The sequence below is a fragment of the Schistocerca nitens genome, chromosome 4, assembly GCF_023898315.1.
Source record: "Schistocerca nitens isolate TAMUIC-IGC-003100 chromosome 4, iqSchNite1.1, whole genome shotgun sequence".
NCBI lineage: Eukaryota > Metazoa > Arthropoda > Insecta > Orthoptera > Acrididae > Schistocerca > Schistocerca nitens.
In genome coordinates, this window is record NC_064617.1 from 973,837,365 (window position 1) to 973,852,662 (window position 15,298).

The following is a 15,298-nucleotide window of genomic DNA, read 5'->3' on the forward strand; positions in this document are numbered from 1 at the left end:
CGATCCGTAGAACGCCAGTTTTCTTTCTCCTGATAACGACGTCCTCTTGAGTAGTCCCCGCCCGGAGATCCGAATGGGGGACTATTTTACCCAAGAGGACGCCATCATCATTTAACCATACAGTAAAGCTGCATGCCCTCAGGAAAAATTACGGCCATAGTGTCCCCTTGCTTTCAGCCGTTTGCAGTACCAGCACAGCAAGGCCGTTTTGGTTAGTGTTACAAGGCCAGTTCAGTCAATCATCCAGACTGTTGCCCCTGCAACTACTGAAAAGGCTGCTGCCCCTCTTCAGGAACCACACGTTTGTCTGGCCTCTCAACAGATACCCCTCCGTTGTGGTTGTACCTACGGTACGGCTATCTGTATCGCTGAGGCACGCAAGCCTCCCCACCAATGGCAAGGTCCATGGTTCATGGGGGTAGATCGTGAGGATAGGATAAGAATAATTACTGCATGCATAGTGGTATTCAAACACTCATTCTCCCCACGTTCCATATGTGAATGGAACAGGAAGAAACCTAATAACTGGTACAATGGGATGTACCCTCTGCCCTCCACCTCATGGTGGTTTGCACAGTATAGATGTAGATGAAAGAATTTGCATTGAGTTTTGCTTGAAAAATGAAATAAAGTGCACCACTGCATTCTAAGTGTTGGCTGTGGGTTTCGGCAAATCTACTATGAGTAAGACAAGAGTTTATGAGAGATATGAATGTTTCAAAGAAGGCTGAGAAGATGTTAAAGACAACGCCCTAGCACATCAATTATTGACAACAATGTGAAAGAAGTAAAGAAAATGGCTCTGGAAAATTGTTGAATCACTATCAGAGAGCTTGCCGATGATGTCAGCATATCCTTTGGCTAAAGCCAAGCAATTTTTGTGGATGTTTTGGGCATGAAACACGTAGCAGCAAAGTTTGTTACATAACTGTTTAATTTCTACCACCAATGACATCGTTTATGAAATATTGACTGAAGTCGACAATGATCCAGAACTTCTAAAGAATGTTATAACAGGTGAAGAAACTTGGGCATATGTGTACGATGTCGAAACCAAGGCTGGATTGCCCCAATGGAAGGTGCTTGAAGAGCCAAGACTGAAAAAAATTTGGCAAGTTCGATCACACGAGAATGTTCCTCTCACTGTTTTCTTCGATTACAATGAGCTAGGCATCGTGAGTTCCTGCCTTATGGTGGTATGGTCAGTAAGGAATAACAAATGGAAGTTATGCACCATTTGTGTGAAGCAATCTGAAGAAAACAACCAGAATTGTGACGAACGCTCCTGGAAATTGCATCACGATAATGCTTCAGCTCACACCTGAATGCTTGCTCATGAGTTTTTGGCAAGAAACAAAACAATTATGTTGCCTCAGGCATCATATTCACCAGACATGGTCCCTACGACTTCTTTCTATATCTGAGGCTGAAGAGAACCATGAAAGGATGTTGTTTTGCCACCACTGATTCGATTAAAACAGAATTGCTGAAGGAGTTGAACACCGTAATGGAAAATGAGTTCCAGAAGTGTTTAAAGATTGGAAAAAGCACTGGCACAAGTGTGTGATATCCAAGGGTGATTACTTTGAAGGGGAAAAAGTTAATGTTTATTTATTCGTAAAGATTTTTTACAAAAAAAAACAAAAATTCCCATTACTTTATCACATGTTGTATATTGTACGAAGAAACTTTTGTATTTATGACGTATCTGTTCAAATGGCTCTGAGGACTATGGGACTTAACTTCTTTGGTCATCAGTCCCCACAACTTATCTGTGAGAGTGTCGATAATGGGGTCATTAGAGATTGATCACAAGCTTGGACAGGGGAAGGATTGGAAAGGAAGTTGGCCATGTCTTTTCAAAGGAAACATCCTAGTATTTACCTTAACCGATTTAGGGAAACCACGAAAAATCCATATGGCCAGATTGAGAGTTAAATCACAATCCTCCCAAATGACAAGTGTCAGCTGCTGCACAACCTTGCTCAGTCCAAATCTTCTAGACGAAGATTGTTAAGCTACTGCACACAGTCCACAGATTTCATGTAATGCTCACGCTTGTGAAATTATGAACCGAGTGAAGTAGTCACGAGTTGGGCTAGATGATAGGTTAACATCCTAATGTTGCTGACAATGGGATACAGCAGTCAGTGTATTGTGCAGATTCAACTGTTTATACAGCCTTGATGGAAGAGGTGATCATGAATGCAGTGGGTACCAAACTATTATTATCTTCCCATCCTTGTAGTTTCTGAGACTGCTGACCGGCCAGATAGGCAGATTAATCCTGTAAAGAGTACAATTTTATTCATCAGATAGTAAAACTAATGTGCAGGTGACCTCGTTTAGTTTGCAAAGAACAATATTTCCATTCCTGTATAAGTTAGATTTTGGTGGTTTTGTGAGTACTCAATACATTTTTCAGAAGACCCCTTCTGCTGCTGCTGATAGCCTGCTGTGATTTGTTTTCCTGAAATGGTAATGTGAGTGCAGTGGCTCCCTGAACTGCACATTGTATCTGCTGACTGGAGTATCCACTGACACTTAATAACTGCCATAGGTGTTGCGACTCTGCAGTTGTCCTTTCCCAAGCAACCTCAATGTGGCACCAAATTGTTGATATTTGTCCTACTTGTCTTAGTCTGTGTTCTTTTCCACTGCCATTGAAACTTTAACACTTCTGGTGCTCTGCCATCCTTGTGAGTATTTTGCTAGAGCTTATGATACAACACTGATATTCTTTTGTATGAGGAGTGAGACTGGCTGCCAATTATCAAAATGTTGAAAATAGATTTTGAAAAGGGTTCTGCCTCGAGCAAACCATTTTCTACTTTTTCAACCATGTATACCTACATACACACATACTCCATGATTCACCATATGGTGCATGCCAGAGGATATCTTGCACCACTGCTAGCTGTTGCCTATCTGTCCTGCTCACAAATGGAGAGAGAGGTCCAAACAAGTTTATATGCTTCTGTACAAACTATGATTTATCATACCTTGTTTTTGCAGCCCTTAATCAAGATGTATGTTGGTGGCAGTAACGCCATCAGACTATTTCCTATGGTAAATGCTGGTTCTCTAAACTTTCTCAACTGTGTTTTGTGAAAAGAATTTCTGCCAAATAGCAGGCCCAAAAAGCGCACACTGCCCTTAAAATTTAAATGGTTCACATAGTGAACTCTGGTTAGCTAAAACTTCAAAGATCACAATTGAAACTGCCTAGTAATCTTCTCTGGTAAGAACCGAAAACTGCTTTAACTGGCCCAAGCTTCCAGCATCTTGATAATCAGGTGTAGTTGCCTCATTGTCACTATAAGTTCAGAAGAGGAGTAGAAGATCTTGAAATCATCCCCGAAGAGCACTGTTGAGGTGAGGAGCTGACCTCGGGGTCGAGGACTCTGCTGTTCATAGATGAGGTGAAGGTGTCACCTCCATGCCAGAATGTGGGTTACAGAGATGGTAAAGGTTGGATGTGCTTGGTGAGCCATTAATAAAACAGCCAACTTTACAATAGTGTTCTATTTATTTTAACATACAGACAAGATTACAGCAGGCAAGAGGTGGCTGCCCCTCAACGACAGTGGTGGCACTCAGTGCACCGAGCACTGGGATCAGCAACAACCAGCCCAGGAGCAAGCAGAGCACATGCTGGTGCCCATGAAGCTGTCCCTCAAGTGTCTCATGTGCCTCTCACAGCAGCCCATCCAAGTCGAGATCACAGTGTACATTCAAACTGTAACATCCAGTGCGACTAATGACAAAGGTGTATGCCTGCACTGACAAGTGATCAGCAATGATGGAAGCCTTAAGGAACTGATGTACTGTGACAAACAGACCTGGTGACGCCCCAGAATGGGCTCGAACATGCGCCCCACTAGAGGTGACTGCCAGCAGGGGGGTAATCACCCAGAGGGATACCCAATGATGTGTCTGCCCCCGGTAGCTGAGTGGTCAGCGCGACAGACTGTCAATCCAAATGGCCCGGGTTCGATTCCCGGCTGGGTCGGAGATCTTCTCCGCTCAGGGACTGGGTGTTGTGTTGTCCTAATCATCATCATTTCATCCCCATCGACGGGCAAGTCGCCGAAGTGGCGTCAAATCGAAAGACTTGCACCAGGCGAAGGGTCTACGGGAGGCCCTCGTCACACGACATTTCATTTCATTTACCCAATGATGCGAAGGTGCATACATCCCCATCTCAGCCGGTTGCCTGCATCTGCTGCAGATGAAGTCCTTGGTGGATGACTGGATACTTCATTTGGCACTGCAGTAGTCTCCCCTCAAAGCCAGCAGTGGTCGGCAGCATGTACACACATCAATACAGTCACGTACAGAGAACATCGACAAGCATCTGAGAGTGAGGGTATGATTTGGCGGGTTGCAGGGTTGGTGGGTGGTGATGGTGGTGTATTTATGAGTATCTGTTGGCCAGTACTCTCCAACCACAGCATCCACACCTCAGAAGAGACGATGAGCTGTAGCAGCTGGGGATCATCACTGAGCAGCAATGACTTAATTTGTTCTGGTCTTCTTGTTAAGTCAGCTCCTAAAGGAGCTTAGCCAGAGCTGCAATACTGCCCATGTTCACCATTCAGAGGCATTGGTTAGCTTCTTCCACTTCACCAACTTCCTGATGAAGCACTCTTGGATTCTGAATACATGTCCTTGTGAAATGGTGTTGGGGCTTCAGGATGATTCTCCTTCCCTCTGTATAATGCCATTTTGCTGAGTGTCACAAGTACAGTTGATCAAAACCAACAGGGTCATGGTGCAACACTCATTTTTACTTGAAGAAATCCTGCTTCCAGATTTGGACCTGTATACATTTCTGGAAACAAAAATTTTAACATATTCTTTAAAAATTGGTATAACAATATTTTTCATCTTCATCTTACTCTGAAATCTTAGCATAAACCACATGGTTCATTGGTTATTCCTTAAGGCTAAATGTCATTTGATAGTGTTAGCCCAATTCACTGGCAACAGATATGCTGGGTGCTTGACAGTTTGGGTGTCTTTCTGATTGAAGTAGACAGACTACACGAAACAAGGTCGAAAACCACAGTGGTACCAAAAACTGAGACACTCATGATCATACAAGTAAAATACTGCTCACTGTCTTACCGCCAGACATGCTGGGACATTTGCTCAGCAGTAATACAAATTTTCTGTGTGGCTATCAGTTCATCCATCAAATGGAGACAGCCTGGTTTTAAGGAGTTACTTGAGTAGTTTACTTTCCATATTGGAGATATGTCTGATGGTTTTTCTGGGAAACACAATGAGGGCTGATGAGATTCATTATGTTAGCTCCAAGACGAAGTTTAGTCTCCACAATATCACATTAATTAATATCCCACTACCATGTAATTTCTAGCCTTGTAGTTCCCTTCAATTAACTTTGTTTCTAACACTTCACAATCATTATCTCCAGAGTAAATCCAATGCATTTGGAAGTTCGTGTGTGGCATTAGACCATTTCGGACACTGTCGCATCTGTTTTGACTACAAGGAACTGTTTTTCACATGCAGTTTAGACTATCTTGGTTGGGCAGACACTCTTTGTTCACATGTCTTTCAGCTATGGGGAGTCTCACGTTACTATATGCCCATCCTAACAATTATTTCCAACAAAACAATCATCATTTCTACACAAAACAAAATACAACTGGTAACACTGTTTCTTGTTACTCCACACAACCTCTGGCAAATCCACCACATGCTATAAATCCTACAAATCCATTACTAACCACACAACTGCTTAATGGCACAGATTGTTGTCCTCAGAGGTAGCACCATCCAGAGGAAAGGAATTTGTTTCACTCTCCCACCCACTTCTCATGGATGGATGTACATGGTTCAGCATCAAACGGTTCCTGTTACCATAGCATATTCCTATCCAAATTATACACTATACCACCTATAAATCCCATTATAGGAAACCATAGCAACAAATGTAAAATAAACCAGCTATATTAAGAAATTATAATTACTCCACTGAACTAGGATAATGATATAGCCATAAAATGTTTTATGGCAAAGCTGTTTTGTATGCCTTGTAAAACTTTACCCACTGGCACGACATGAGTGACTGCACAAGTATGTCCTTTGCGCTATCTTCTGTTCCTTCCTTTTCTTCATGGCTTTCACCTCCTCTGTCTTAAGATGATACTACAATACCAAAAATTGCTACAGGGCTAGTTGTTAGTGCCTTTTTCAATCCCTCAAATGCAGACTGATTCAACTGTCCACTGAAATTTCACGCCCTGTAACAAATGTGTTAATAGTCTGACAATGTCAGCAAACCCTTTGATGAATTTCCTATTGCATAACCCTAAAAATTACTGCAGTTGCTTTGCAGTTTGTGGTGGCAAGCATCACAGACTGCTTGCATCCAGAACAGTCTTCATGCCATTGTGGACAATTACACGGCGTAAATAGCTCGCTTCTGCCAATACCATATTACACTTTTCAGTATTTAATGTTAAGCATGCTGAAAACAATCTTTTAAAACATTTCTTCCAGCTGCTGCATGTACACCTTCAGATCTCTCTCTCTTTTTTTTAAAAAAATAAGAGCAAACATTAGTGTGGTTTTAATCCCTTCAACAATCCATTCAGTAATCCCTGAAATGTGGCCATTAAGTCCAAAAGGCATCCACTGATATTGGTAATGCCCTTATGGTACAGTAAATGTGGTTTCTGGCTGGTCCTCTGGCACTAGTTTTAACTCGTGATAAAGTTTCAAATCCACTGTTGCAAAATACTTGCACTGACCCAGATTGTCCAATGTTCCCATGACGTTCAGTATCGAGTGTGCACCCATCACAAATCTAGCATTTAGGTAACTGATAAATAACTGCAAAATCCAGGATAGAATGTAACAATATTATGAAAAGGAAAGTTGTTGCTCAAGAGCATCTGGCCACCCCTTCAATTCACCATGCCAAATCTGATCGTAACCATGTCGACCCTGCGAAAACTGCAGGACAAACGCATACGCTGAAGAAGAAGAAGAAAGTTGCTACTCACCATATAGCGGCGTTGCTGAGTTGGAGACAAGCACAAGAAAAAGACTCACAAATAAGCTTTTGGCCAGCAAGGCCTTCATCAAAAATACCCCCCCCCCCCCACACGACTGCAGTCTCTGGCAGCCAGCATCTCTGCTATATGGTGCTACATTCCTTTTTATAATATTGATAAATAACGCAACAGAACCTGTATTTTCTCATCCAATTCAATGATTTTTTGGGTACTATGACAAGTGTTCCCCATGGGCTATCACTCTGTTCAATAATGCCATCCTTTAACTGTTGACTTATGAAGTCCTTCATTACTGATTGCAGGTGATGAGGTATTCTATATGGTTTCTTATAGACAGGAGGATTACCCCCAATGGGATCCTGGGTTGAGTTGCGGGTGATGCTGGCAATGTCTATGGATTGAACAACTCTGCGAACTGTGTCAACAGTATCTCTATGGCTATCCTATCTTTTCTTTCAAATGCTGTACTTTTTCATGTAATGCAGATGCACTGATAGATTGTTTATGGCAAAGGTGCACACCTGACCTGTCTAAATCATCCTCCACCTCCTCTTCCAGGACATCCAAATTGGCTGTCACCAACCTCTTCGGCAAAACATTTTCATCAGTGCCAAAATTATCCACATTAACCAGAACCATGTATCCCCCATTCACTTTCTGCAAACGTGCCATACTCCTACATAGAAAGCAATGTGATATCTCCAAGTTATCGATGTGTTCCAATAGCTGTATAACACACAAAGTGTCACTTAGTAAATCAGTACCTATGCTTACCCAGAGTACTTCTCCCATGCACTCGTGTGTACTGAATCTTAATGATTGTGCATGAATTTCTTTTATGATGAAAAGTAGGCTGAAGTTTAAGAGACTAGTGAGAAAGAATCAATGCACAAAGAAGTGGGGGTACGGAAGTACTAAGGAATGAAGAGATATGCTTTAAGTTATCTGATGCTACAAATACTGTGGTAATGAATAGCTCAGTAGGCAATTCAGTTCAAGAGGAATGGACACCTCTAAAAAGGTCAATCACATAAAGTGGAGAGAAAATCATAAACACAAGGAAGGTAATGCGAAGACACCATGGGTAATAGAAGAAATACTTCAGTTGAGTGATAAAAGAATGAAGTACGGATATATTCAGGGAAATTCAGGAGTACAGGAATGAAATAAATGGGAAGTGAAGGGAAGCTAAGGTGAAATTACTGAATGAAAAATGTGAAGAAATCGAAAAGGAAATGACTGTCGGAAGGACTGACTCAGCATATAAAAAAAGTCAAAACAAAAATGTTAAGAATGCAATGGGAATTTCACTGTTAAATGCAGAGTAGAGTGTGGATAGGTGGAAAGAGTACATCGAGAGCCTCTACGAGGGGGGAGGACTTATCTGATCGCGCAATAGAAGAAGAAATAGGAGTAGATATGGAAGAGAGAGGAGATCCAGTATTAGAATCATAATTTAGAAGAGATTTGGAACACTTAAAATCAAATAAGGCAGAAGGGATAGATAACATTCCATCAGAATTTCTAAAATCATTGGAGGAAATGGTAAAAAATCATTATTTACATTGGTGTGTAGAATGTATGAGACTGGTGACATACCACCAGACTTTCGGAAAAATATCTTTCACACAATTCCCGAGATTTCAAAAGCCAACAAGTGTGAGAATTACCACGCAATCAGCTTAACAGCTCATGCATTCAAGTTGCTCACAAGAATAATATACAGAAGAATGGAAAAGAAAATTGAGAATATGTTACATAATGAACAATTTGGCTTCAGGAAAGGTAAAGGCACGAGAGTGGCAATTCTGATATCGCGGTTGATAATGGAATCAAGAATAAAGAAAAATCAAGAAACATTCACAGGATTTGTTGACCTGAAAAAAAAAAAAAAACTTAACAATGTAAAATGGTGCAAGATGTTTAAAAGCCTGATGAAAATATGGGTAAGTTATAGGGAAAGATGAGTAGTATGCAACATGTATAAGAACCAAGTGGGAACAATATGAGAAGACTGAGAATGAAGTGCACAGATTAAAAAGGGCATAAGACAGGGACGTAATCTTTTGCCCATACTGTTCAGTCTGTACATCAAACAAGCAGTGACTGAAATAAAAGAAAAGTTCAAGAGTGGGATTAAAATTCAAGGTGAAAGGCTTTTAAGATATGCTGATGACATTGATATTCTCAATGAAAGAAGAAGAATTACAGGATCCAGTGAATGGAATGAACAATCCAAGAACAGTAAGGAACTTATCATAACTGGTGGTCATGAAGTAAATGAAGTTAAGGAATTCTGCTTCCTAGGTAGCAAAATACCCATGATGGGCAGAGCAAAGATGATGTAAAAAGCAGACTAGCACTGACAAGAATGGTGTTCCTAACCAAAAGAAGTTTGCTAGCACCAGACAAAGGCCTCACTTGAGGAAGAAATTTCTGAGAACGTACACGTGGAGCACAGCATTGCTTGACAGTGAGACGTGGACTTTGCCAAACCGGAACAAAATAGAATAGAAGCATTTGCACTGCAGTGTTACAGATTAATATTTAAAACCATGTGGATTCATATGGTAAGGAATGAGGAGCTTCTCCTTAGAATCAGTGGGGAAAGGAATATATGGAAAATACTAACAAGAGGGGACAGGGTGCTAGGACATCTGTTAAGACATCATCAGGGAATGAATTCCTTGGCACTAGAGGGTTCCATAGAGAATAAAAACTCTAGAGGACAACAGAAATTGTCATACATCCAGCAAGTCAGTGATGACATAGGCTGCAAGTGCTACTCTGAGATGAAAAGGTTTGTACAGGAGAGGAATTCGTGGTGGGCCTCATCAAACCAGTCAGAAGACTTTAAAAAAAACTGTATCTTAATTAGTTCCATCTTCAAGCTAGGAGAACTTTTCAGCAGAGTACCATTTGTGGTGGTCTCTTTCAGCTGGAACAACATTCCACTAGTTCGACAATGTGCAGCAAATCATCAATTTTTAAGTGATGCTTATTCAAGAAATCAAACCGTAGGCTCACTCAGAAACCCTCACGGACATGCAGCAACTTTTCCACATGCTCTCAAAAATTTCTTGCTCCAGTACAAACATTGAAAGCCATCAGACTGAATGATGTCACTTCATTGTCCCCTACTCAACACATTCTGTGAGAGTGCACAAGCAATGTCAAACACTCGCACCACATCACTTTCAGTCGAATCACATTACTCGTGGTCCATGCCTCGTTATCAGTAGGCCGTTAGTGATCACATCATTGATCTTGTGGAAGGAAATGTTGGGATCTGAGGCCACAGCATAGTTTGGCATTTTTGAAAGCACTGTGCGACGAACAAAACATTATCAAGAACCCATAGGTGTGTTGGGAACTGGACTCTGGTATAACACCACTTGTACACAATAATGAAACTTAACACATCATGGCTAAACCATTTTTAAACACAGTGAAGTTGAAACATTCTACTGCATATCCTGGATCGGTGGATATGGTTTGGTGCCGGCTTCAGGAGGCCCAGCTACTTAGCAAATGTGCAGTCCTCAAAGAGAGGCTCTGTGATGATAATCAGATCTATCAATTAGGGTTTCCCAAGGTCAATGTCAACAGCGACTGGCATTTTCTGATGGATGGTTTGTGAATGAATGATGGCACCCCTGTCTAAGTGAACCCTATCCCACCCTTCCCACAAAGGGAAAATCTCTGGCAGTAATGGGAATTGAGCCCTGCTTCTCCATACAGTGTACTCACTGCCCACTCAGCTATGGGGGCAGAAATATTTAACATCTAGTTTGCCAAAAAGAGTTTGCTAATCCAGTACCTGTCTCTATTCAGTGCTCTACTGTGTCTGTTTCACTTTTGTCCATAATGTTTACACAAATTTCAGACGGAATCTGACTTCCCACATTATATCCTGTTCCGGTGTATTGACAAGCACCAGGACGAAGACCGAGGCCACAAGAGCAAAGAAGATGGTGAGACGACGTCAGCCAATAGCCCGCTGACAAGGATAGCACCACGACAGGAGTCCCCTCTAGCCAAAGAGAATATAAACACTGCTCCTGCTCACCTCAGCTGGACAGTACCAGATGGAGACTAGCAGGCACAGTATATTAGCACAGTACTAGTGGAGAGCACTACAATAGCAGTGACACGTGATCCAAATCAACTGCTTACACGGACCTTGTAGACAGCAAAGGACTGATTGTTTGCATGTTGCCCATCGCTTGTGACACCATTGTAAATTCAAAGCTAAGTATTGTCAATCTTCTTATTTGTAATAAAAACTATTAATGTGATTTGCTTGAATTGTTGTATAGCATCCCGAGAACATAACATCCTTTAGGCACCCTATATGAGACGAATGGGCAGGAGGACCCTACATATCCCATCTACAGAATGTGGCTGTGCAATGGTTAGCCGATTGGCCCCGCTTCTGGCAGGAGTCGTGTTAATACCCTGACTGGTTTAGGCTTTCTGTATTTCCTTTACATCAATTGAGGTGAATGCTGAGATGTTTCGTTTCTGTTCTTAACCTATTTCAAGTTGGCCCTGTAAACAAGGCATTAAACTCTGACCTTACTTTTTGTGTCACATTGGTAAGTAGTTCCTCAACCTTCAAGTTTAAAACTGGCATGCCTGGCTTGTCGTGATATGGGTTCAGGCTCAAGAGAGTTAAATGTGAATTACACATTAAATTACAATATATAGCATGCATGTTTATTCTGTTCACTGTAAGTATGTGACATATGAATGGGAATCCAGTCACCAGCCTACTGAAATGAAGTGGAAAAGTAGCCTACAGTTGCTATACATGCAATATAACTTTGCGCTTTTGCAGGGGATGTTGGGAACATATCCACACGATTGCTGCCTCGTTTACAGGCTGTCATGGGGGATGAAACAGAGGGAAAACGAGCCCTGCTTCTTTCCAATATGACAGGCAGCCCAGTGCAATCAAAAATGGATTCATAATGCCTACTGCAATGCTATAGCATGTGGTACTGTTTAATAGCTAAGTCTGGCAAAGGGCAGAAACATCACATACTAGCCTGAAGTCATGCAGCTTCCACTGATTCCTTAGTTTCCTGAGAAGTGTAATGTTATATTGCACATATAGTGCATCTACATCAATACTCTGCGAACTACTCGAATACACAGCACACGATATTTGCCATTGTACCACTTATAATAGCTTCTTCCCATTCAATTCACATAAGGCGTGCACAGGACCGATACATAAGAAGTTTTAGTATATTCCTAGATTCATCATATAAAGCAGGCTCTTTAAACTCTGTAAGAAGACTTTCACAGCATAGTTTGCATCTATTTTAAAGTGTCATTTTTCCCTCACTCTGTTCACAAGTGGAACAGGAAAGGAAATCAATAGCAATGCACAAGGTACCCTCAGTGATTTACCACCCACAGTGGCTTGTGGAGTACGCACACACATGTAAACACTGTTAGGGAATTCAGACCTGGACTGGTTTGGTCCTCATCCTGTTGCAGCTTTGCTACACTAGGTACTGTAGATATTTACATTAGCAGCAGCACAAAACTTGCTTTGCTGCACAACCTATTACATCCTCACCATAGTAAGTAAACTTTCCTGATAGTATTCCCATCCATCCTCAGCAATATGACACCTCTTATCAGAGGCCACATTAGTAATTCCCTAAAAAATACTGTGATTAATGTCAGACTGGGAATAGGTAAAAATGTGGTAATGCACCAATAGATATAGGCTTGTGCTGTGCTACGGATCTCATTCTATCACCAAAAATGTCATTTAACCAAAGTAGCTTACCTGGACACATTCACTGGCTTTAACTTACACAAAATTACCCTCCAATATCCTGGACATCGATTTGTTGTAAAATCTTAGAACATATTCTGAGCTCAATCATAATGAGGTGTCTCTAACATAACGACATCCTCCATGCCAAGCAGCATGGTTTCTGAAAACATCTATCATATGAAACCCAAATCTCACTTCTCTCACATGACAAGCTTAAAGATTTTGATTACGGCACTCATGTAGACGCAGTATTTCTCGACTTCTGAAAAGAATTTGACTTAGTAACACACCACTGCTAATTGTCAAAGTAAAATCCTATGGGGTACCAAGTGAAATTTATGACGGGACTGAGGACTTTTTGGTACAAAAGATGCCGCATGTTATATTGGATGGAGAGTCATCATCAGATGAAGTAACTTCAGATGTGTCCCAGTGAAGTGTATTGGGATCCTCACTGTTCATATTGTATATCAATGACCTTGCAGACAGACCGAGCGAGGTGGCGCAGTGGTTAGCACACTGGACTCGCATTCGGGAGGACGACGGTTCAATCCCGTCTCCGGCCATCCTGATTTAGGTTTTCCGTGATTTCCCTAAATCGTTTCAGGCAAATGCCGGGATGGTTCCTTTGAAAGGGCACGGCCGATTTCCTTCCCAATCCTTCCCTACCCGAGCTTGCGCTCCGTCTCTAATGACCTCGTTGTCGACGGGACGTTAAACACTAACCACCACCACCACCACCACCTTGCAGACAATATTAATAGTAACCTCACTTCTTGCAGATAATGTAGTTAACTGTGATGAAGTAGCGTCTGAAAGAAGCTGCATAAAAATTAAGCCATATCTTGTTAAGACTTCAAAGTGGCACAAAGATTGGCAATTTGCTCTAAATGTTCAAAAACGTAAAATTGTGCACTTCACAAAATGAAAAAAAGTAGCAGCCTATGACTATAATTTCAATGAGTCACTGTTGGAATTTACCACCTCAGACAAATAACTGGGTGCAGTATATTCTAGGGATATGAAATGGTACAGCCACACTACCTCAGTTGTTGGCAAAACAGGTGGTAGACTTCTGTTTATTAGTAGAATACTGGGTAAGTACAATCAGCCTACAAAGGACATTGCTTCCAAACAACTTACATGACTAGTTCTAGAATATTGCTCAAATGTGGGGCACCTGTATCAAATAGGACTAACAGTGGATACTGAATGTATACAGAGAAGGGCAGCAAGAATGGTTACTGGTTTGTTTGATCTGTGGGAGAGTGTTACAGAGATACTGAAGAAACTGAACTGGAAGGCTCTTTAAGACAAACTATCCCAAGAAAGTCTATTAATAAAGTTTCAAGAACTGGCTTTAAATTTCGTATCTAGGAATGTATTACAAGCCCCATACGTATAGCTCATATAGTATAAGATCAGAATAATTACTGCATGCACAGATGCATTCAAATAATCCTTCCTGATATCCATATGTGAAGAAACACTATCAACTGGTACAATGGTATATACCCTCTGCCATGCACTTCACAGCAGTATGTGGAGTATAGCTATAGATAGCCAAACTATAACTTCCAGCCTAACCTTGTCTGTCTACACTACAGTTTCCTCTCCCCCCCCCCTGCAACTTCATAAAAAAAAGTCTTACAAGTCTATTACACAACTCAATTCAAATCATTGTTTTTATCAGTGGATCTCCATCTCTATTAGACCTATATAGGTCTAATGAACAACAGAATCTAAACCACTAGCCACTTAAAATAAGTGGCATATTATAAACAAAATTTATAACCATCATCTACATCTTAAACATACAAACGAAAACACTGCAGACACTTATGAATGTAGTCACAACGGAAAGACTACTGATGACATGTGGTGTTCACTAGTCCTGCCAGACTTCTCTAACAATAATTCAACTAATACATACTTGAAATAACTAACTAAATTGGTATAGTGATTCAAGTTACAAACCTAGAGAACATTTCCCTTGCTGCTTTTCGGGCCAGCTTTTCTTCCTGGGACATATTTAAACACGATTTCACATCCAAGTAATTATGTTCCGTAATACCTGGAAAGGATGAAACTCAAATTCAATCTTGATGGAAAACTTAATATGTTATCTAGTCATTAATGGAATTAACTGTTGCATGAATGTATACAGAGCACAATAAAAAATGGGTATTGAATGAGTAATGTGAAAATTCTATACACATACTTTTGTAAACACTGTCAACACTGAGCACTAAAAAACGTATCAAATCAACAACGCAGGGAATTACACGAGAACAGCAGCTAAATGGACAAGTACCCTACTTATGCATAACTGCTGAATGAGGAATTTAGGGGTAGGCACGATATTCCCTATAGTTGCCGACAAAGGTTTCACATCCTGTATTTCCTTCATAAGCTCATAAATACTAGTAACAGGCACAAATCTCCATGGGAA

At 41.0% G+C, this 15,298-nt stretch overlaps 1 protein-coding gene across 1 annotated transcript in view; it reads right to left on the reverse strand.

Annotated features, from left to right (window-relative positions):
• The window catches only part of LOC126253669 (wolframin), a 71,745-nt gene that overhangs the window by 54,916 nt on the left and 1,531 nt on the right, over positions 1-15,298 (reverse strand). The window contains exon 4 of the mRNA XM_049955190.1: positions 14,824-14,920. Within this exon, the coding sequence (XP_049811147.1) occupies positions 14,824-14,920 (97 nt within the window). The remainder of the gene's footprint in view (positions 1-14,823; positions 14,921-15,298) is intronic.